Source organism: Xenia sp. Carnegie-2017, unplaced genomic scaffold (assembly GCF_021976095.1).
Source record: "Xenia sp. Carnegie-2017 unplaced genomic scaffold, XeniaSp_v1 HiC_scaffold_20, whole genome shotgun sequence".
Taxonomy (NCBI): domain Eukaryota; kingdom Metazoa; phylum Cnidaria; class Anthozoa; order Malacalcyonacea; family Xeniidae; genus Xenia; species Xenia sp. Carnegie-2017.
The window spans coordinates 3,449,483-3,474,570 of NW_025813483.1; the positions used below are offsets into that span (position 1 = coordinate 3,449,483).

Consider the following 25,088-nt stretch of genomic DNA (forward strand, 5'->3'; position numbering starts at 1 on the left):
GCTTCAGTTGACTTTTTATTACTTGAATCCTTTACAGTTCTGGTGAGTGGGAAACGTTAATGGCTGGATGTTTCCGCTTTAAAATTTATTAACACTACATTACCTCGAGGGCAGGTTTACCAAGTAAGTTGTTAATAGCTATCTTCTTCGATAGTTACATCGTCAATACTTAAGACACAAGTAAATCTTTCGCTATTTTCTTCACATTCTTAAAGCTCTATTCCAAGCTTTAGCTTATTCCATCCTCACATTTCATGTCCTGTTATGTTGACAGTCTTTTCCTCGCATAGACAACATCCTTTCCTCTAACTTGTGAAAACTTTTTATGAACCAACGAAAACTTCGACGACAGTAAAACTACCATATGTATTTGCAAACCAAATTCATACACAGGTTCACTGAATAAATTCAAAAACAGACTTCACAATTAAATACTTTTATTCTTTTCTTTATTCCCTCGCTGACCATAAACAATATACGCTTTGAACACCATCAATGGTAGTCAAAAATCACTCAAAACAAGTAAATACAACTCGAATACAAATTTAAGCTGTTCACATGAGCCCGGTAGCCGGATTCAGCGAAGAGTTAAATCATTTTTGGCAAATGGAAAAGATTAAATACTTCTCGACAAAAAACTTTTTTGAGCAATTTCTCTATGCTCTGACTTTGCAAATTTACAAAGTCTTTAAAACGAAAACAAGTACTTTTGCATGATTTGAAAGTTACAACTAACGCATAAGAAAAGTTTTGCGCTTAAAATTTTTGCTCCTTTCGATGACTCAAAATCCTTTCCCGCCTCGCTGAATTCAGGTTACCGGGCTCATGTAATCAGCCCCAAAATCATACAAATTGATGCCATAATTTTGAAAGCGATAGTAAGATTCGGGTCACAAGAAGATATAAATAAAATTTATAATTTATGTAATAAAAATTACTTAATGGCAAAAAACTATACGCAGAATACATAGAACAATCTATGAAGTTTAAAATTGTTTGGAAACATCAGAATACATATGATTTCTTTGAGGACGAATAGCGTATCTTGATGGTGGTCGATTGTCAATCATACGAGTTCCTTTACTGAGATAACTTTGGGGAAACGAATTTGAACGATTGTCATACAAATAAGCGGTTAAAATAGCTGACAATATCATTAAAGAATGCTATGATTTGTAACTAAGTTGACTGTTCTTGTAATCTTTTGTTCATTCATCACTATCTACACTGACACAATTTATCTCATTTCTTATATGTTTTAGATATTGCAAAAACTGTTCTCGTTCTCTGTTGTTCATTCATCACTACCTACACAGACATACGTTATCTTATTTCTTATATATTTTATGCAGCGTAAAGACTGTTCTCATTCTCTGAATGAGCATGAATTTTATGATATAAATATTCCTGTCACACAAACTATTCATAAAATTAAAGGATACTGGCCGACACAGGAAGATAAAAAATTCATTTTCGCAATTATCTCAATGTGATGACCAACAGATCCATCTCCTCTTTCTTTAGCTACAGCAAACATTTCAATGTCTAGTCTTATCGTCATTCCTGCTGCAATCTTTAAATTAAAAATGCAACAACGAAAGAAAAAGTAAGACACAGGTTTTATTTCATTGAAAAACGTATGTCATTCACAACCATTGCAGTTTATTAGCCCATCAAGCAGCACAATAGAAATTGCTTTGTTGCTTTTCAATGTAAGAGCTTATGATTCGAAAATTGTGCCCTTTATATTATATTTTCATTGAACGTTACCATAAAAATCTTCTAGAACAGTTTATTCATATCAATTTTCTTTATTGAGATATTGTAGTTTATGTACTGTACGCTTTACACAGCATTTGACGTCACATTGCATAATGAAAATTTGAAATAGCAGGTACATTTACTGATATTTTACTTTAAAAGAGCGGAATTCCATTCATTCCCTCCCTAATGGTATTAAATATTGCTTGATCATTTCAACCAAACCAAAAGATGTTTAAAATTTTGTTAAATGCAAAATGATGTAAAAAATTGTGTAAAGCGAATTATAAAAATTTCAATATCTTGAGAATGAGAAGCAATGTACGTACACTGTTTGAGAAAATACGCTGTCATTTTCAAAATCCTGTTGAGTGAAAATATAATTTAAATAGCAAAATTTTCGAGTCGTATGCCTTGAAATTATCATTGATGCTAATTTATACTGAACTATACACACGCAATAGGTTATATTTAGGGTAAAGGGGGTATACTTAGGGGATTAAGAGGTAGAAAGGATATTTAAGAATATATAATTAATTGAAAACAAAAAACTTACAGGACCATGATTAAACAAAACTTTGATACCAGTGGATGGAGGAGGTTGTCGTACTTTGAATCTACAGCTATCAATACCAATGTTCCTTAATATCACCGAATGTACATACGTGTGACCTTCTTTAAGTACCCCCATGTCCACCTCTGGTGGAGAAAGCTCAAAACCTCTTGTGTTGTTCTTTCCAATAACAGAAGCAGTTTGAACTTTACGTCGGACAGGATCCTCTATCTTTAAAAACTGATATCCCAGAGAAGAATAAGAAATAAAAAGGATCAAGGAAACAACAAAACAAAGGAATTATAAAACATGGGTTTCTGATTGATAGACATAAAAAATTAGTTTCTCTATGTCCTTTACAAACACTGAAGGTTTTAAAGCTTTTTCAAAAGAAAATGTAACGTATTTTCAAATTTTATATATCTGCCCTTCATTTTTTCTTATTTAATTCAGTTGAAAATAATTTAAGTCGATATGAAAATAGAAATGAATTTTCACATGTCGTATTTAGAAGCCATTATGGATTTAAAATTTGCTCAAGCAACTTTTGAAGCAAGCTATAACTAAGAGACGAAAATTTCAGCAGCAAGATCTCTGTTTTTGAGTGAAAATCTGTACTTTTATCAGTAAATCTTCTCATGTTAACAATTGCCAACACAACAAGTGTTTATTTACAATCTGAAAATAACCACTGAATTTGACGTCACGACCTGAAATAGTTGCCAAGACAACGTCGACACACGTGAGAATATACAACAAAGTGTTGATGACTTTGATATGCATTTGTCAAAACCAGCTTAAAAAGACAAAGAGCGTTTAAAAATATATGATTGAAAATTTGGAAAACGCACCTATGAGCATTAATTTCAGAGCTCCATCGCTTGAAAATTAATCTCAGCATGCATGCGTAGTCAACTGCACCAACTCTCCAAGTTCATTATCATGACAATGACCTACTGTAGGTATTAGTACCAATTATGGAGTAATAAGAGCGCTCAGTCATAAATTTTCAGATTAACCATCTGCGCATGCACAGCCTGCTTGAGCATGCCGGTCGACTTAACCAGCTGCGCAAGTTGATGGTCATGGCAACGACCAACTGCATATACTAGTACCGATTTTGAAGTAATAGCATGCTTAGTAACAATTCAATAGAGAAATCACCTGCGCATGCGGTCGAGCATTTGCAGTCCACTCAACTAACTATTCATAGTCTTGGAAACGACTAACTATATGTACTTGCACTAAATTTAGGGCAATTAACTAATTTAGTCGTAAAGTATTAAAGAAATCACCTGGGCATGCGCAATATTGACTAATAATACCACAATTTTCGTAAGCCTTCAAACTTATGTGATATATATATATAATAATATTTGCTAATACTTGTTGTAGTAGATATCAACTAGTAGTGGAATCTGGGTGCGAAATAGTATGCAGTAGCTTAGGCGCCCAAACTTCGGTGGCGACCGCACTCTCCCTGCGTACCCTGAGCAAAGCCTATCGCAGGTGATCTCGGGGTCTGATGGGCGGAAGCTTGCTACGTATCGGAATCCCCAAGTAGGATAGCGTGGAGGGGCCAAAATCTCCTACCGAAACATTAACATGTGGCGTTCTAGGGCCTTACTCATAAGAGGGTATCGGGAAGCATGGACCGAAAACGGGGTTTTTTGCTTTCGAATTTTATCTTTTTCTTTAAAAGAGTTCTTCTCATAAATAAACCAACAATGTTTCAATTAACTTCTTCTTACACTGTGACTTTTTCTGACACTTATAATCTAAGACAACTTTAAGTATGTTTTATACAATTTTTATTGGTTTATTTCTTTGTGATTTAACTCTCTCATTTATTATTTCTCATGTATCACGAGCAAACCATCCATGGGCTTCATGGCAAACAAGGATTATCTGGTTCCCTTTATAAACACAAGACGCTCTAGTGCTCAACTATCTCGGGGTATCGGGAGGCATGGACCGAAAACTGATTTTTTTGCTTTCTAAATTTTTCCTCATTCTTTACTAGTATTCTTCTCATAAAACAAATTAGAGAATCAAAGGATACTGCGAAGGCTTGAAACAGCTTCTTCCTTTTTAACATATAATTTAAAACAACAATAAGTTTATATAAAACATTTTCAAATCACGTACAAAATTTCATTCACATGACCAAACCACCGTCTATTTAAACGATTTTGTATGAAATAAAATGTTACCTTGGCAACTGAAGCAAACACTCATTTTTGCAAATATTTGCAACCTCTCAAACTCATTCCGAACTCTTGAATTTCTTGCAGCGTAGCCGAAAGGTATAGGCATCAAATCAGGATAATTATTTGCATCGCAACAGCTATTTTGATTTTGCCCTGGATCTTTTTCAGTGTAGCCGAAAGGAATAGGCATCAACTCAGGATACTTAGTTGCATAACAACAGCTATTTTGATTTTGCCCTTGATCTTTTTCAGCGTCAAGCACTATATAATGTAAAGAACCTATGAAAATAATTTTTACATCATTACTAGGTATGAAAATTTTTATAAAGTAGTAATTATCTTTTCATAGCATCACAAACAATACACAACTATTCTTTCTTTTTCTTATGCATACATACTTCATTCGTGAATTTTTAAGCCTGAAACGTAAACATTTATAAAATATAAATGAATGCACTTTAAAATATATCTATTAAAAATACTGTTATTTCAAACTACGACAAGTCCACAATATCCATCTAAATAAACTATTAAAAACACATCTTGTGTTAAAAATGTCAGGATAAACGTAGCACAAAAATTGATTAACACGCTTGTAGCACAATAAACAAGAGCTCTCAAATCACAAAATTTTGCCGCGTGATCTCCTTCGTAAAACGCGGGCATTGAATTATATAACTCTATTGAAAGAAGTTTATTTGTCGCAGTTAAAAAATAATTCTACAATAGTAGTTTCGTCTTTTTAATTTTGAAGATGTGCATATTTAAAAAATGTTTCGTATTTATACATATTTCGTAACACGTAAAACAAACAGTAAACATTTCTGAAATCACGAATTGCGAAAAATTTCTCAAACTGTCTTAATTTTTTGAATTGTCACATTGGGAGTGTAGGGGTAGTATTGATGTATCAGCGTTAACTCATTACACAGTATAAACAAAAACAGAAAATGTATCTTACTTTAACATATTTTCAATAAAAAAGCCACAGGGGGCTTGCAACAAGACATTTCAATTAAGATAGTATAAACAAGCTGTAGAGAAACTTTTACATTTGCGCCTCTACAATGTTAAAAATTTAGAAAATTTCAAAAGTTATTGTTTTTTCATAGCTATAACCAAAACTCCATGAATAATATATCCATCTTGTCGTTTTTAACACACTTACATTACACAGTCGAAAGTTTTCAACTTGAAACTCTACATTTTAAAATAATTTTATTTAAAATATCTTAATTGTCAAAATATCGTAAAAAAATTGTTTTTATGTCAATATTTCTCATCTAAATGAGCTTTTAAGGACGCATCTGCGTTGTGTTGATGCGTTACCATGATGCGCACAGTTCAGCTGGTGTTTGACATTAAGGACTATATTAAGGATTAATATATTATATATATACTCTGATGATGGCTTTGGAATAAATTGAAACTATATAAAGCTATTCCTTCAATCGTACTATGAAACGGCAATAAAGTGTGTGTAAAAGAAATGAATCATACAAATATTGAGCAGTCCCAAGCGTTTTCAATATTTCAAGTAACGGGTCAATCATTGTGTGTAATTATTGGAGTTACAGGAAACATTTTTGTGATATTGTACAATTTTCGTTGGAATACAGATAAAAATACGACCAGTTGTTTTATTATAAGTTTGGCTGTTTCAGATCTTGTCGTTTGTGGGATCACTCTTCCGCTGACTATTGTAACATTAACTCAACTTTTAATAGGAATAACCAAACTATCTGTTGTACCTTGTAAACTGAGCTATTCCCTTTGGTACGCGACCATATCGACATCAGTTGTGAATCTTACGATGCTCACAATTGATCGTTACATTTGTATTGCATTTCCCTTAAAGTATCCTCAAATTGTCAGTCAAAAAAGGTGTTTATAGCATTGGTTTCAGTGTGGATCACTGGCTTTCTTAGTTTTATTATGATGTTTTTCAATACGAAAAGTTCCAACATACCATTTTTATGTTATCCAAGCAAAATAGTTGTTTCAATTTGCACTTTTTTATTCTTTCTTCTTCCACTTGGTGTTATGATCGTTTTTAATGTGAAAATTGTACGAATTGCTCGAAACCAAGGTCGAAAAATAGCATCAGAAAGTTCAAAACTACAAAGAAGTAATTCAACCGCTACAGATGATTTGAGCTCACGAAAAAACTTCACACGACAATTGAAACTCTTCAAAACAATTCGTGTCGTTTTTGGATATTTTTTACTCTGTGTAACACCACTTCCTGTGATAGTGTTTATAGATTATGTCATTTGTAATGGTGGCTGTATTTCTTCATACGTACTTCGTGTAGCAGCACTTGTGGCTGCAACAAACTCCGTCACAAATGCTTTTATATATGGAATACGTGACAAGGAATGCAGAAGATCTTTCAAGCTACTGTTTGCACGTTGTTGCAATTTATCTGGGTAATTCATAAAAAAGATAAAGAACATTATTTCGTGACACCAAAAACATCTAATGGTCTCTAAAAGCGACGCCCAAAGAAATTGCAAAAATTGAATCTTCTGGCATAATGACGTTATCATTTTAAATTATCTACTCAAATTATTGTAAATGGTTATTTTACTCAGATGTATTCCTATAGAATATAGAGCCTTGAATAAGTTTAGGTGTTTTATAAAATCGTGAGGCCAACTAGGACGAGGATGCGGGGAAACATTTTCTCTCACTCAATGTCGTGGTCCTTGACCTTACTACTTTTGTTAATGTTGAAGATTAATCTTGCATAATAATGATGAAGTTTTGCTGTTCCTCAAATATTTAAGAATCTTGAATTATACAAGAAGATAGTTCTAAAGCCAATGTGTAGTGTATAGTAAATACGTAGTGTAATACAAAATATAACTTAATAAAATAAGTTGTATAAAATAGGTTTAAATTTTATGAAAGATAGATCCAACTCCACTTTCTCCAGATACACCAACAGCTACAGCAAACATTTCAATGTCTAGTTTTCTCGTCATTCCTGCTGCAATCTTTAAATTAAAAATGCAACAACCAAAGAAAAAGTAAGACATAGGTTTTATTTCATTGAAAAACGTGTGTCATTCCCAACCATTGCAGTTTATTAGCCCATCAAGCAGCACACTAGAAATTGTTTAGTTGCTTTTTAATGTAAGAGCTTATGATAGGAAATATGTGATATTTATATTATATTTTCATTGAACGTTACCATGAAAATCTTCTAAAACAGTTTATGCATGTCAATTTTCTTTCTCAAGATATTGTAGTTTATTCACTGTACGCTTTACACAGCATGTGACGTCACATTGCATAATGAAAATTTGAAATAGCAGGTAAATTTGCTGATATTTTACTTCATTAGAGCAGAATTCCCTTCATTGTGAAGAATTAAAGGTATTAAATATTGCTTGATCATTTAAACGAAACCAAAGGATGTTTAAAACTTTTTTAAATGCAAAATGATAGAAAAATTTGTGTAAAGGGAATTATAATAATTTCAATATCTTGAGAATGAGAAGCAATATACGTCACTGTTTTAGAAAATACGCTGTCATTTTCAAAATCCTGTTAAATGAAAGTATAATTTAAATAGCAAAATTTCCAAGTCGTATGCCTTGAAATTATCATTGATGCTAATTTATACTGATTGTTACTCACGCAATACCTTATACTTAGGGTAAAGGGGGTATACTTAGGGGATTGTAAGCGGTAGAAAGGGTATTTAAGAATGTATAATTAATTGAAAACAAAAAACTTACAGGACCATGATTAAACAAAACTTTGATACCAGTCGATGGAGGAGGTTGTCGTACTTTGAATCTACAGCTATCAATACCAATGTTCCTTAATATCACCGAATGTACATACGTGTGACCTTCTTTAAGTACCCCCATGTCCACCTCTGGTGGAGAAAGCTCAAAACGTCTTGTGTTGTTCTTTCCAATAACAGAAGCAGTTTGAACTTTACGTCGGACAGGATCCTCTATCTTTAAAAACTGATATCCAAGAGAAGAATAAGAAATAAAAAGGATCAAGGAAACAACAAAACAAAGGAATTATAAAACATGGGTTTCTGATTGATAGACATAAAAAATTAGTTTCTCTATGTCCTTTACAAACACTGAAGGTTTTAAAGCTTTTTCAAAAGAAAATGTAACGTATTTTCAAATTTTATATATCTGTCCTTCATTTTATCTTATTTAATTCGGTAGAAAATAATTTGAGTTGATATGAAAATTGAAATGAATTTTCACATGTCGTATTTAGAAGCCATTATGGATTTAAAATTTACTCAAGCAATTTTTGAAGCAAGCTACAACTAAGAGACGAAAATTTCAGCAACAAGAGCTCTGTTTTGGAGTGAAAATCTGTACTTTTATCAGTTAATCTTCTCATGTTAATTAACAATAGCCAACACAACAAGTGTTTAATTACATGTGAAAATAACCGCTGACGTACAGGTCACGACCTGTAGTAGTTGTTAGGACAACGTCGACACAAGTCAGAATATACAACAAAGTGTTGATGAGTTTAATATGCATATGTCAAAACAAGCTTAAGAAGACAAAGAGCGTTTAAAAAATATATGATTGAAAATTTGGTAAACGCACCTATAAGCACTAATTTCAGAGTTCCGTCGCTTGAGCATGTGTAGTCAACTCCACCAACTCTCCAAGGTCATTATCATGACAATGACCAACTGTATGTATTAGTACCGATTATGGAATAATAAGAGCGCTCAGTCATAAAGTTTCACATTATTAATCTGCGCATGCGCAGTCTGAATGAGCATGCGCTGTCGACTTGAGCAGCTGCAAAAGTTCATGTTCATGGCAACGATCAACTGCATCTACTAGTACCGATTTTGAAGTTATAGAATGCTTAGTAACAATTTAATAGAGAAATCATCTGCGCATGCGCTCGAGCATGTTAGTCCACTCGACTAACCGTTCATAGTCATGGCAACAACTAACTATAGCATCACAAACAATATACAACTATTCTTTCGTTTTTTTGATGTTTTTATACTTCATTCGGGAATTTTTAAGCCTGAAACGTAAACATTTATAAAATATAAATAAATGCACTTTAAAATACTTTTATTAAAAATACTACTATTTTCAAACTACGACAAGTCCACAATATCCATCTAAATAAACTTTTAAAAACACATCTTGTGTTAAAAATGTCAGGATAAACGTAGCTCAAAAATTGATTAACACGCTTGTAGCACAATAAACAAGAGCTCTCTCAAATCACAAAATTTTGTCGCGTGATCTCCTTCGTAAAACGCGGGCAGTGAATTATATAACTCTATTGAAAGAAGTTTATTTGTCGGAGTTAAAAAATAGTTCTACAATCATAGTTTCGTCTTTTTAATTTTGATGATGTGCATATTTACAAAACATTTCGTATTTATACATATTTCGTAACAGGTAAACAAACAGTAAACATTTCTGAAATTGCAAAGTGCGAAAAATTTCTCAAACTGTCTTAATTTCGTTGAATTGTCACATTGGGAGTGTAGAGGTAGTAATGATGTATCAGAGTTAACTCATTACACAGTTGAACATTTATCTTCGTATGCACAACAAGCAAAAAAGTGATTCTAACTTCTCTACACGAAGTCATATCATGTTCTTATAGCTACGAGACTTTATTTTTAGTGTTTATATTTAGTTCTAAAGATAGCAAATACCATAGTGAATGGTAAAAGTAATATAATAAGTTTATAGTTTTAAAAAAAACTGTTTTAAGTAAAGAGCACTAAACCAATAATTCTAAATTAAACGACATGATGCAATTCGGCAGACTACTCCTCAAGTGTCAACGTCTGCTAAATGCAAATTTACAATCTACCGATATTTATAATGCCATGTCCAAAAGCGTAGATGACGCTTAAAACAGGGATAAATTAAAAACATAATCCTTTTGTCGGCGGAGGACGGGATTGGTTAACTTAATTAAAACATCTTTCATGACGCTTAACTGAAAAAATGAACGGTATTTCTTAATGATTCTAAAATTGTCGTCTGAATAAGAATCAGCTCAATACGTTGACACCTTAGGAGTAGTCTGCTCATATGCATCTTGTCGATTAATTTAAAACTATTGGGTTAGTGCTCTTTTCTAAAAACAGTTCTTTTATAAAAACTATCAACTTATTATATTACTTTTACCATTCACTATTGTATTTGCTATCCTTAAAAATATTTTCAGATTTGTCACCACGACAAAGTCTCTATTTTATTGTTAATATATACTTTACTTTTTCAACGATTGCTTGTAATAACTAAAGGAAACCTCGAACTTGGGATACAGCTATTTAGTTATATGAACAAAAACAGAAAATGTATCTTACTTTAACATATTTTCAATAAAAAAGCCACAGGGGGTTTGCAACAAGACATTTCAATTAAGATAGTATAAACAAGCTGTAGAGAAACGTTTACATGTGCGCCTCTACATTGTTAAAAAGTTAGAAAATTTCATAAGTTATTAATTTTTCATAGCTATAACCAAAACTCCATCAATAATATATCCATCGTGTCGTTTTTAACACACTTATATTACACACTCGAAAGTTTTCAACTTGAAACTCTACATTTTAAAATAATTTTACTTAAAATGCTTTAATTGTCAAAATATCGTAAAACAATGTTTTTATGTCAATATTTGTCATCTAAATGAATTTTTAAGAACGCATCTGCGTTGTGTTGATGCGTTACCATGATGCCCACAGCTCAGCTGGTATTTGACAATTTAAAGTGAAACTATATAAAGCCGTTCCTTCAATCGTATTAAGAAACGGCAATAAAGAGTGTGCAAAAGAAATGAATCATCTAAATGCTGAGCAGTCCCAAGCGTTTTCAATATTTGAAGTAACGGGTCAATCATTGTGTGTAATTATTGGAGTTACAGGAAACATTTTTGTGATATTGTACAATGTTCGTTGGAATACAGATAAAAATACAAGCAGCTATTTTCTCATAAGTTTGGCTGTTTCAGATCTTGTCGTTTGTTGGATCTCTCTTCCATTGTATATTGTAATGGTAACTCAACTTTTGATAGGAGTAACCAAACTATCTGTACCTTGTAAACTGATCTATTCCCTTTGGTACGCGACTATATCGACATCAGTTGTGAATCTCATGATGCTCACAATTGATCGTTACATTTGTATTGCATTACCCCTAAAGTATCCTCACATTGTCACCCAAAGAAAGGTGTCTATAGCTTTGGCTTCAGCATGGATCACTGGTTTTCTTAGCTTTATTATGATATTTTTCAATACGAAAAGTTCCAACATACCATTTATATGTTATCCAAGCAAAATAGTTGTTTCAATTTGCACTATTTTATTCTTTCTTCTTCCACTTGGTGTTATGATCGTTTTCAATGTGAAAATTGTACAAATTTCTCAAAACCAAGGTCGAAAAATAGCAGCACAAGCTTCATCAATAGAAACAAGTGAATCAACCGCTACAGATGATTTAAACTCACGAAAAAACTTCACACGACAGTTGAAACTCTTCAAAACAATTCGTATCGTTTTTGGATATTTTTTACTCTGTATAACACCACTTCCTGTGATAGTGTTTATAAAGTTTGTTATTTGTAATGGTGGCTGTATTTCTTTATACGTACTTCGTGTAGCAATACTTGTGGCTGCAACAAACTCCGTGACAAATGCTTTTATATATGGAATACGTGACAAGGATTACAGAAGATCTTTCAAGCTACTGTTTGCACGGTGTTGCAATTCATCTGGGTAATTCATAGAAAAGATAAAGAACATTATTTCCTAACACCAAAAACATTTAATGGTCTCTAAAAGCGACGCCGAAAGAAATTGCTAAAAACTGAAACTTCTGGCATGATGACGTTATCATTTTAAATTATCTACTCAAATTATTGTAAATGGTTATTTTACTCAGATGTATTCCTATAGGCTATAGAGCCTTGAATAAGTTTAGGTGTTTTAAGAAATCGTGAGGCCAACTAGGACGAAGATGAAGAAAACATTTTCTCTCACTCAGTTTCGTGGGCCTTGACTTACTACTTTTGTTAATGTTGAAGATTAATCTTGGATAATAATGATGAAATTTCGCTGTTCCTCAAATATTTAAGAATCTTGGATGATACAAGAAGATAGTTCTAAAGCCAATTTGTAGTGTATAGTAAATACGTAGTGTAATACAAAATATAACTTAATAAAATGAGTTGTATAAAATATGTTTAAATTTTATGAAAGATGTTTAGTTTGTCTTTAATTCATGTTCACTATGATATAACTAGTGAATAAATTGCCTTTTTTTTATCTTCTCAACAGTCTTCCAACTGTATTCTTAACTGTAAACAGTCTCTTACCCAGAGAGCAAAGTTCTTTAAGGAGTCTTCCTTGATTTTACCTTCCCTGTAAAATTGGGTAGCCATCTATGATGTCATTTTGAAGCTGTCCTCTTATTTTGAATTTTGCTTAGTAATACTATAATATGTTTCTTCACGTAATAAAAATGCATAAAGTCAATCTCGCGTCATGAATATCAATAACTATTTTATGATTAAACAGTGATTACATTTTTAACCAATTTACTTGCTAATTTTGATCACTTTTTGCATATCTTCAAAGTCATGTCTCTCACTTTGAAATAGACGAAGTCGCCATATTGATGGATGCTGGTGAAATGCAGGGGCGGATCTAGGATTTTTCAAACATCAGTCATAAAACGTCGGAGGCGCTCTGCACCTGGGGGGGTCTGAGGCTATCTCTCCTGAGAGATTTTGAATTTCAGAGCCTTAAAAATGCCATTTTCAGCGTTTTAGAGCATTACAAAATGTATTTTGTGGGCATCGTTTTTGCGTAAATACAACACATTTTGGTTACGTTTTTTCAAAAAAAAAATGAAGTGAACAATACTTGAATGTTTTGCCAAATATTTAGGCTCATTATTATGCCAAATATATGGCTCATTAGCATGTCTAGGAACGTAAAATTTATTTTACAATAATGCTATATTCAAAAACAGATATAGCCTTTAAAAATTTCTACCAAGTTGTCAGGCATAGACCCCCCTAGAGACCCCCATTCAAACCTCTATGTAATGAGTTAAGTTAGAAATTTGGTACTACAAGTGACAGTTCATAGATATAGAAAAGCTCAGACTTCAAACCATGCAAGTTTATTGTAACCCTTTACCCATCTCCACATCAGTATTAGCAAATTCACCTTTTGAGAAAAAACTCAAAATTTTTTTCTGCCAAAGATTAAGCAAAAAGTATCAGAGTGAAAATTTGCAGTTAAGGACAGCTTAATGCCATAAATGTTTATTATTAGGCATTTCACTTGACTATTATCTTCTTCAAGGTGTGCTATATAGCAATCACTAGTAGCATTGTATTATCAAATACAAACAGAATGTAACCAACATGTCTTTAATTATATAATTACATGAATGTTAAAATTGGTTCATGTGTCATGCTTACTGGTTATGATAAATATCTTTTCATATGATCAAAGCTCGTTTAAATGTAAATCTGAAATAATTTAGTTTAGAAATTATAATGATCATCAGAATTACCTAGTGATCATGAAAAATACTTTGCTGTTTTGCCAAATTTCAAGGTTTATCTGCATACATAGGAAGACATTTTTACTTTATAGAAAATGCTTTTCATACATCAATAGCCCTTTGGAATTTATGGCAAACAATCTGGTATGAGCCGTAGATTAACACACCTTTACATCTCTACATGAGGTGTTCAGTTAGAAAAGGGGACAATATGTGACATGGGACAACATTTCATGTATGTGAAATACTCAGGTTTAATACCATTCCAGTCAAATTGTCAAAATAAAAAGCTTCATGGATCAGAAGACTCAAAATCACAGGTTATAGTAAACAGCTTCTCATGTAATCAATGTTAGTTTTCTCAAATCTTAAACAATATGTAGTATAACTGTCTAATGATTGAATGATCAATGATCATAAACTGAAAAGCCCCAAACATTTGTTTATGATAAAGTAAATAATAGTATGGCGCCTTATGGCTACAGATTTTTTGTCCATTGAAATATATTTGCAGGAATGTAGGATTTCGCTGCCATATAACGGCCACGATTCCCAAGCATTAAAGAAATCATAGCTAAAAGTCCTTGGCAACAACAATTTTAGAAGCATCAATCTGCTTACCATACGCCATATTAACATAAATCGCATCACACACTCGCATAAATTGACTTTGATATATTACATTCATGCATACACTTCAGTTGTCCTTTACTTACGATTTTGGATGTAAATTTCTGCTGATAAAACTCAAAACAATGTTGGCTTGCTTTTGAACATCAATGACTGAAATGTCGCTCGCGAGATCGTCTTTGCCAAGCATTTACAATTCATCCATAAATTTTTCGCCCTCTTGAAAAATTCCCAGTTTGGAAAGCAGCATTCATGTCAATATATGAATTTGTAAAGATTTCCATAAATTCCATCTGATTGTAGTTTAGTTTCTATCATGCTTTAGAAAATTATTATGAAACGATCAAACATTCAATTCAGACAGTGAGCTTGACTATGTTAGTTCAGTTGGCTATCAGTCGAAATAGGTCAAACCAATCACAGTAAGACAAAAATTTAAATGAACCAATTACACGATAGCAAGTGGACTCCCCTTATAGGTCCGGCCACCCCGCTTATCGGTCGAGATTATTCCAGATCGTCCACTGATCTGGCTATTGACCAATGAAATAAGCGTTTTTTGGCGTTCATAGACTCCTTTATCCGTCGAACCAGTCAAGCCACCCCGCTTATCAGTCGGTTATTCCAGGCAATTAAAATTCAACTGATCTGGTTACCAAGGAGATATTCATTGGATTAGTCATTAGTTTTCAATAATAAATAAAGCTGGATTTTTATCACGAAGTAAATGCGATAATAAAGTAAGAATAATTAATGAATTTTTAACTAATATGAATAGGTAATTTTTGAGTTTCAAACATCAGTCGCGCGACGGATTTGACATACTCTAGATCCGCCCCTGGTGAAATGGTTTGGCAATGTAAACTGTCTGAAGGTTATATTGAACAAAATGACCAAAAACTAAGAGTTTAGAGTCTTGAACCTGAAACAGAAACAAATGTAAGAGAGAAAATAAAGATAATAACATGTGTCTTCTTCAAAACCTAAACCCTGCTTGTCCTGTAATACACAAAAACCTACACTACGGTTGTCTTTACTCCATTCCACAAACATGTGCATACCATCAATATATTTACGAGGAACGTTTGGACTAAACATCCTTAATCAGTATTAAAGCTAATACGCCTTATTTAAACATTTCATTGTTCTTGCCAGTCGAAATTAGAAATTGCATTATCTTGTTTCGTTGACTTTTCAGCACTTGAGTCCTTCACAGTTCTGGTGAGTGGAAAACGTTATTCGCAGGAAGTTTCCGCTTTAAAGTTGATTAAAATTACATTACCTCGACGGCAAGTTTACCAAGCCAGTTGTTAATAGCTATCTTCTTCGACTGTTACATCGCCAATATTTAAGACACAAGTAAATCTTTCGCTATTTTCTTCACATTCTCGAAGTTTGTTATTCTAAGCTTTAGCTTATTCCATCCTCCCATTTCATGTCCTGTTATGTTTACAGTCTTTTCCTTGCATAGACAACGTCCTTACGACTAACTTTTGAAAACTTTTTATGAACCATCGAAAACTTCGACGACAGTAAAACTACCATATGTATTTGCAAAGCAAATTCATACACTGGTTCACTAAATAAATTCAAAAACAGACTTCACAAATAAATAGCTCTATTCTTTTCTTTATTCCCTCGCTGACCATGAACAATACACGCTTTGAACGCCATCAATGTTATTCAAAATTCACTCAAAACGAGTACAACTCGAATACAAATTTAAGGGGCTGTTCACATGAGCCTGGTAGCCGGGATTCAGCAAAGCGTTAAATTATTTTGGCAAATGGAAAAGATTAAATACTTCACGGAAATAAACTTGTTTGAGCAATTTCTCTATGCTCTGACTTGGCAAATTTACAAAATCTTTAAAATGAAAACAAATAATTGTGCATGATTTGAAAGTTACAACTAACGCATAAGAAAATTTTGCGCTTAAAATTTTTGCTCCTTTCAATGACTCAAAATCAATTCCCGCCTCTCTGAATTCAGGTTACTGGGCTCATGTAATCAGCCCCTAAATCATACAAATTGATGCCATAATTTTGAAAGCGATTGTAACTTTCGGGTCACTAGAAGATATAAATATAATTTATAATTTATGTAATAAAAATTACTCAATGATAAAAACTATACACAGAATACATAAAACAATCTATGAAGTTTAAAATTGTTCAGAAACATCAGAATACATATGATTTCTTCGAGGACGAATAGCGTCTATTGATGGTGGTCGATTGTCAATCATACGAGTTCCTTTACTGAGATAACCTTGGGGAAACGAATTTTAACGATTGTCATACTTATAAGCGGTTAAAATAGCTGACAATATCATTAAAGAATGCAATGATTTGTAACTAAGTTGACTGTTTTTTTTCTCTGTTGTTCATTCATCACTATCTACACTGACACACTTTATCTTATTTCTTTTATGTTTTGGATCGGGTAAAAACTGTTCTTGTTCTCTGTTGTTCGTTCATCTTTATTTACAGAGACACACGTTATCTTATTTCGTAAATATTTTATGTGGTATAAAGATGTTCTCGTTCTTTGTTGTTCATTCATCACTACCTACACTGACACACGTTATCATATTTCTTAAATATTTTATATAGTCTAAAGACTGTTCTCATTCGCAGTTGTTCATCCATCACTACCTACACAGACACACGTTATCTTATTTCTTATATATTTTATGTAGTGTAAAGATGTTCTCATTCTCTGTTGTTCATTCATCACTACCTACACAGACATACGTCATCTCATTTCTTATATATTTTATGCAGCGTAAAGACTGTTCTCATTCTCTGTATGAGCATGAATTTTATAATATAAATATTCCTGTCACACAAACTATTCATGAAATTAAAGGATACTGGCCGATACAGGAAGATAAAAAATTTCATTTTCGCCAATTATCTCAATGTGATGACCAACAGATCCATCTCCAATTTCTCCAGATACACCAACAGCTACAGCAAACATTTCAATGTCTAGTTTTCAAGTCATGCCTGCTGCAATCTATAAAATAAAAATGCAACAACCAAAGAAAAAGTAAGACACAGGTTTTATTTCATTGAAAAACGCGTGCCATTTCAGTTTATTAACCGATCAAGCAGCACAATGGAAATTGCTTTGTTTCTTTTCAATGTAAGAGTTTATGATTAGAAAATTGTGCTATTTATATTATATTTTCATTGAAAGTTACCATAAAAACCTTCTAAAACAGTTTATGCATATCAATTTTCGTTCTCAAGATATTATAGTTTATGTACTGTACGCTTTACATAGCATTTGACGTCACATTGCATAATGAAAATTTGAAATAGCAGGTACATTTGCTGATATTTTACTTTAACAGAGCAGAATTCCCTTCATTGTGAAGAATTAATGGTATTAAATATTATTTATCATTTCAACAAACCAAAGGATGTTTAAAACTTTGTTAAATGCAAAATGATGTAAAAAATTGTGTAAAGCGAATTATAAAAACTTCAATATCTTGAGAATGAGAAGCAATGTACGTACACTGTTTGAGAAAATAGGCTGTCCTTTTCAAAATCCTGTTGAGTGAAAATATAATTTAAATAGCAAAATTTTCGAGTCGTATGCCTTGAAATTATCATTGATGCTAATTTATACTGAACTATGCACACGCAATACGTTATACTTAGGGTAAAGGGGTATACTTAGGGGATTATAAGCGGTAGAAAGGGTATTTAAGAATATATAATTAATTGAAAACAAAAAACTTACAGGACCATGATTAAACAAAACTTTGATACCAGTCGATGAAGGAGGTTGTCGTACTTTGAATCTACAGCTATCAATACCAATGTTCCTTAATATCACCGAATATACATACGTGTGACCTTCTTTAAGTACCCCCATGTCCACCTCTTGTGGAGAAAGCTCAAAACCTCTTGTGTTGTTCTTTCCAATAACAGAAGCAGTTTGAACTTTACGTCGGACAGGATCCTCTATCTTTAAAAGCTGATATCCCAGAGAAGAATAAGAAATAGAAAGGATCAAGGCAACAACAAAAAATGGAATTATAAAATATAGGTTTCTGATTGATAGACATGAAAAATTAGTTTCTCTATGTCCTTTACAAACACTGATGATTTTAAAGATTTTTCAAAAGAAAATGCAACGTATTTTCAAATTTTATATATCTGTCCTTCATTTTATCTTATTTAATTCGGTAGAAAATAATTTGAGTTGATATGAAAAATGAAATGAAATTTCACAATTGTAACAATAGAAAACCAAACATGTCAAAACGCGTTTCCTTGAATCGTACCCAATTGGCAAAAAATTAGAGAAAAATAGCAAATATTAAGTCTTTATATATATTTATTGAGATAAATGAAAATTGTTCATATTTTTTTTCTATACTTGTGAGTAAACGTGAACTAACCCTTCTACAATCTAACTGAGAATCCACGGCATTCCCTGTTGTCCTTGTACTATCCCTCTTCAATAGCATTCCTTAGAGTACTCTTCTCACAATACTCCATATGTGTATACAAAGCTTGCAGAGTACCCTTTGAATATTCTTGAAAATCTCTTGTGGTGATTGCTTCCTCTTCACTTTCGAAATCAGGTTTCTCATCCTAAAGGAAAGAGACAGGTAGTTATTCTTACATATCTTCAGCAACAGCATGAACAGTTCCCACTACTATATTCCACTTGAGCCAACGACCTTCCAAAATGTATATACGATTCAATGATTGTTCTTTTGAACATATCTTCCGTAGACTCCGTCTTACTAACGGATTGTTTCTGCATATGAGCATCGTCCTTGTTAGAGCTTTTATCGTCGTCGACAGGCTTGTAATCATTCGTGTTTTCATTGGTCAACGAGTCCTTATCCCTCGAGCGTACGCTATGTGCTTGAACTACGTTCAATTTCATAAAGCTACATTTAAACAGGCGTCGTTGTTCCTTCTCTGCCATGCTTGATTTCGTTTCACTGTTGGAAGTTTCATTTTCAAGTATTCTTCTACCGCAATCAATGAATTATAATATCTGCGAAAAATATTAGAGCATTGTTTATGCACAAAATATTAAGATACAAAGTTATGGAAAAAAAATAAAAAAATCCCTAACATTGTCACAAATATTACGATTGGCGTAACAAAATTTTGATTTGTTTAATAAGCACTTGTCAAAACAATTGAGTAATTGAAGACAAAGTACGTTTAAAAAATATATGGTTGAAAATTTGATAAACGCACCTATAAGCACCAATTTCAGAGCTCCCTCGCTTGAGAATTAATCTCAGCATGCATGCGTAATCAACTGCACAAACTCTCCAAGTTCATTATCATGACAATGACCAACTGTATGTATTAGTACCGATTATGGAGTAATAAGAGCGCTCAGTCATAAATTTTCAGATTATTAATCTGCGCATGCGCAGTCTGCTTGAGCATGCGCTGTCGACTTGAGCAGCTGCGCAAGTTCATGTTCATGGCAACGATCAACTGCATCTACTAGTACCAATTTTGAAGTTATAGAATGCTTAGTAACAATTAAATAGAGAAATCATCTGCGCATGCACTCGAGCATGTTAGTCCACTCGACTAACCGTTCATAGTCATGGCAACAACTAACTATAGCATCACAAACAATATGCAACTACTCTTTCTTTCTTTTGATGCATTTATATTTCATTCGTTAATTTTTAAGCTTGAAACGTAAACATTTATAAAATATAAATGAATGCACTTTAAAATACTTCTATTAAAAATATTGTTATTTTCAAACTACGACAAGTCCACAATATCCATCTAAATAAACTTTTAAAAACACATCTTGTGTTAAAAATGTCAGGATAAACGTAGCTCAATAATTGTTTAACACGCTTGTAGCACGATAAACAAGAGCTCTCAAATCACAAAATTTTGTCGCGTGATCTCCTTCGTAAAACGCGGGCAGTACATAATATAATTCTATTGAAAGAAGTTTATTTGTCGGGGTTAAAAAATAGTTCTACAATCATAGTTTCGTCTTTTTAATTTTGATGATGTGCATATTTACAAAACATTTCGTATTTATACATATTTCGTAACACGTAAACAACAGTAAACATTTCTGAAATTGCGAATTGCGAAAAATTTCTCAAACTGTCTTAATTTCATTGAATTGTCACATTGGGAGTGTAGGGGTAGTAATGATGTGTCAGAGTTAATTCATTACACAGTTGGACATTTATCTTCGTATACAAAATATGCAAAAAAGTGATTCTAACTTCTCTACACGAAGTCATATCATGTTCTTATAGCTACGAGACTTTATTTTTAGTGTTAATATTTAGTTCTAAAGATAGCAAATACCATAGTGAATGGTAAAAGTAATAAGGTAGTATTTCTTAAAAGACTGTTTTAAGTAAAGAGCACTAACTCAATTGTTCTAAATTAAACGACATGATGCAATTCGGCAGACTACTCCTCAAGTGTCAACGTCTGCTAAATGAAATTTACAATCTACCGATATTTATAATGCCATGTCCAAAAGCGAAGATGACGCTTAAAACAGGGATAAATTAAAAACATAATCCTTTTGTCGGCGGAGGACGGGATTGGTTAACTTAATTAAAACATCTTTCATGACGCTTAACTGAAAAAATGAACGGTATTTCTTAATGATTCTAAAATTGTCGTCTGAATAAGAATCAGCACAATACGTTGACACCTTAGGAGTAGTCGGCTCACATGCATCTTGTCGTTTAATTTAAAACTATTGGGTTAGTGCTCTTTTCTAAAAACAGTTCTTTTATAAAAACTATCAACTTATTATAGTACTTTTACCATTCACTATGGTATTTGCTATCTTTAAAAATATTTTCAGATTTGTCACCACGACAAAGTCTCTATTTTATTGTTAATATATATTTCACTTTTTCAACGATTGCTTGTAATAACTAAAGACAACGTCCAGCTCGGGATACAGCAATTTAGTTATATGAACAAAAACAGAAAATGTATCTTACTTTAACATATTTTCAATAAAAAAGCCACAGGGGGTTTGCAACAAGACATTTCAATTAAGATAGTATAAACAAGCTGTAGAGAAACTTTTACATGTGCGCCTCTACAATGTTAAAAAGTTAGAAAATTTTATAAGTTATTATTTTTTCATAGCAATAACCAAAACTCCATCAATAATATATCCATCGTGTCGTTTTTAACACACTTATATTACACACTCGACAGTTTTCAACTTGGAACTCTACAATTTAAAATAATTTTATTTAAAATATTTTAATTGTCAAAATATCGTAAAAAATTGTTTTTATGTCAATTGTTTTTATTTGTCCTCTAAATGAACTTTTAAGAGCGCATCTGCGTTGTGTTGATGCGTTGCCATGATGCGCACAGTTCAGCTGGTATTTGACAACTTAAAGGGAAACTATATAAAGCTGTTCCTTCAATCGTACTAAGAAACGGCAATAAAGAGTGTGTAAAAGAAATGAATCATACAAATATTGAGCAGTCTCAAGCGTTTGCAATATTTGACGTAACGGTTCAATCATTGTGTGTAATTATTGGAGTTACAGGAAACATTTTTGTGATATTGTACAATGTTCGTTGGAACACAAATAAAAATACAAGCAGCTATTTTGTTATAAATTTGGCTGTTTCAGATCTTGTCGTTTGTGGGATCTCTCTTCCATTGTGTATTGTAATGGTAACTCAACTTTTGATGGGAGTAACCAAACTATCTGTACCTTGTAAACTGAAATATTCCCTTTGGTACGCGACCATATCGACATCATATGTGAATCTTATGATGCTCACAATTGATCGTTACATTTGTATTGCATTACCCCTAAAGTATCCTCAAATTGTCACCCAAAAAAAGGTGTCTATAGCTTTGGCTTCAGCATGGATCACTGGTTTTCTTAATTTCATTATGGTGTTTTTCAATACAAAAAGTTCCAAAATGCCATTTGAATGTTATCCAAGCGAAATAGTTGTTTCAATTTGCACTATTTTATTCTTTCTTCTTCCACTTGGTGTTATCATGGTTTTCAATGTGAAAACTATACAAATTGCTCGAAACCAAAGTCGAAAAACAGCAGCACAAGCTTCATCACTACAAACAAGTGATTCAACCGCTACAGATGATTTTAACTCACGAAAAACTTCACAACAGTTTAAACTCTTCAAAACAATTCGTGTCGTTTTTGGATATTTTTTACTCTGTATAACACCATTTTCTGTGATGGTGTTTATAAAGTTTGTCATTTGTAATGGTGGCTGTATTTCTTTAAACGTACTTCGTGTAGCAATACTTGTGGCCGCAACAAACTCCGTCACAAATGCTTTTATATATGGAATACGTGACAAGGAATACAGAAGATCTTTCAAGCTACTGTTTGCACGGTGTTGCAATTTATCTGGGTAATTCATAGAAAAGAGAAAGAACATTATTTCGTAACACTAAAAACATCTAATGGTCTCTAAAAGCGACGCCGATAGAAACTTTAAAAATTGAATCTTCTGACAGAATGACGTTATCATTTTAAATTATCTACTCAAATTATTGTAAATGGTTAATTTACTCAGATGTATTCCTATAGACTATAGAGCCTTGAATAAGTTTAGCTGTTTTATAAAATCGTGAGGCCGACTGGGACGAGGATGCGGGGAAGCATTTTCTCTCACTCAGTGTCGTGGTCCTTGACCTTACTACTTTTTTTAATGTTGAAGACTATTCTTGCGATAATAATGATGAAATTTTGCTGTTCCTCGAATATTTAAGGTTCTTGGATTATATAAGATAGTTTTAAAACCAATGTGTAGTGTATAGTATATACGTAGTGTAATACAAAATATAACTTAATAAAATTAGTTGTATAAAATAGGCTTAAATTTTATGAAAGGTGTTTAGCTTGTCTTTAATTTATGTTCACTATGACATAACTAGTGAATAAATTGCCTTTGTTTTATCTGCTCAACAGTCTTCCAACTGTATTCTAAACTGTAAACAGTCTCTTACATAGAGAGCAAAGTTCTTTAAAGAATCTTCCTTGATTTCTTTATGTAATAAAAATTTATAAAGTCAATCTCACGTCATGAATATCAATAACTATTTTATGATTAAACAGTGATTACTTTTTTAACCAATTTACTTGCTAATTTTGATCTCTTTTTGCATATCTTCAAAGTCATGTCTCTCACGTTGAAATAGACGAAGTCGCCATATTGATGGATGTTGGTGAAATGGTTTGGCAATGTAAACTGTCTGAAGGTTTATATTGAACAACATGACCAAAAACCAAGACTTTAGGACAGGAGATTAATGGTTTTACATCTATGAACTTTCTCATGTTATCGACGATTAGTCCAGAACCTAAAACAGAAACAAATGTGAGAGGGAAAATAAAGATAATAACTGGTGTCTTCTTCAAAACCTTAACCCTGCTTGTTCTGTAATACACAAAAGTCGACACCACGGTTGTCTTCACTCCATCCCACAAACCTTTGCAAACCATCAATATATTTACGAGGAACGTTTGGACTAAACATCCTTAATTAGTATTAGAGCTAATACGCCTTATTTCAACATTTCACTCTTCTTGCCAGTCAAGTGTAGAAATTGCATTAACTTGTTTCGGTTGACTTTTCATCACTTGAATCCTTCACAGTTCTGGTGAGTGCAAAACGTTAATGGCTGCATGTTACCGCTTTAAAGTTGATTAAAATTACATTACCTCGAGGGAAAGTTTACCAAGCCAGTTGTTAATAGCTATCTTCTTCGACTGTTACATCGTCAATACTTAAGAAACAAGTAAATCTTTCGCTTTTTTCTTCACATTCTCGAAGTTTGTTATTCTAAGCTTTAGCTTATTCCATCCTCACATTTTATGTCCTGTTGTGTTGACAGTCTTTTCCTCGCATAGACAACGTCCTTTCCACTAACTTTGAAAACTTTTATGAACCATCGAAAACTTTGACGACAGTAAAACTACCATATGTATTTGCAAAGCAAATTCATACACAGGTTCAATGAATAAATTAAAAAACAGACTTCACAATTAAATAGCTTTATTCTTTTCTTTATTCCCTCGCTGACCATGAACAATACACGCTTTGAACACCATCAATGGTAGTCAAAATCACTTAAAACCAATAAATACAACTCGAATACAAATTTAAGGGTAGCCGGGATTCATCGAAGCGTTAAATCATTTTGGCAAATAGAAAAGATTAAATACTTCACGACAAAAAACTTGTTTGAGCAATTTCTCTATGCTCTGACTTTGCAAATTTACAAAATCTTTAAAATGAAAACAAATAATTGTGCATGATTTGAAAGTTACAACTAACGCATAAGAAAAGTTTTGCGCTTAAAATTTTTGCT

At 32.6% G+C, this 25,088-nt stretch overlaps 3 protein-coding genes across 3 annotated transcripts; 2 read left to right on the forward strand and 1 right to left on the reverse strand.

Annotated features, from left to right (window-relative positions):
- Positions 1–7,409: 7,409 nt before the first annotated feature.
- LOC124442735 (sperm-associated antigen 17-like) lies at positions 7,410–8,505 on the reverse strand. The gene is made up of 2 exons (XM_046993225.1): positions 8,271–8,505; positions 7,410–7,523 (listed from the first exon to the last, which is right to left on the reverse strand). The coding sequence occupies exons 1-2, from the start codon at positions 8,403–8,405 to the stop codon at positions 7,422–7,424; spliced, it is 237 nt and encodes a 78-aa protein (XP_046849181.1). The 5' UTR covers positions 8,406–8,505; the 3' UTR covers positions 7,410–7,421.
- A 2,781-nt stretch (positions 8,506–11,286) lies between these two features.
- LOC124442728 (adenosine receptor A3-like) lies at positions 11,287–12,841 on the forward strand. The gene has a single exon (XM_046993216.1). The coding sequence runs from the start codon at positions 11,346–11,348 to the stop codon at positions 12,285–12,287; it is 942 nt and encodes a 313-aa protein (XP_046849172.1). The 5' UTR covers positions 11,287–11,345; the 3' UTR covers positions 12,288–12,841.
- A 9,288-nt stretch (positions 12,842–22,129) lies between these two features.
- Positions 22,130–23,129, forward strand: LOC124441026 (adenosine receptor A3-like). The gene has a single exon (XM_046991448.1). The coding sequence runs from the start codon at positions 22,191–22,193 to the stop codon at positions 23,127–23,129; it is 939 nt and encodes a 312-aa protein (XP_046847404.1). The 5' UTR covers positions 22,130–22,190.
- Positions 23,130–25,088: the final 1,959 nt, after the last annotated feature.

What these genes read in the sequence shown, in the direction of transcription:
- LOC124442735 (XM_046993225.1), bottom strand. Translation starts at nt 8,405, where the DNA reads ATGGGGGTACTTAAAGAAGGTCACACGTATGTACATTCGGTGATATTA. An exon ending in TTTTGTTTAATCATGGTCCT is followed by an intron (nt 7,524 to 8,270) that starts GTAAGTTTTTTG and finishes TTTAATTTAAAG; the next exon opens with ATTGCAGCAGGAATGACGAG.
- LOC124442728 (XM_046993216.1), top strand. Translation starts at nt 11,346, where the DNA reads ATGAATCATCTAAATGCTGAGCAGTCCCAAGCGTTTTCAATATTTGAA.
- LOC124441026 (XM_046991448.1), top strand. Translation starts at nt 22,191, where the DNA reads ATGAATCATACAAATATTGAGCAGTCTCAAGCGTTTGCAATATTTGAC.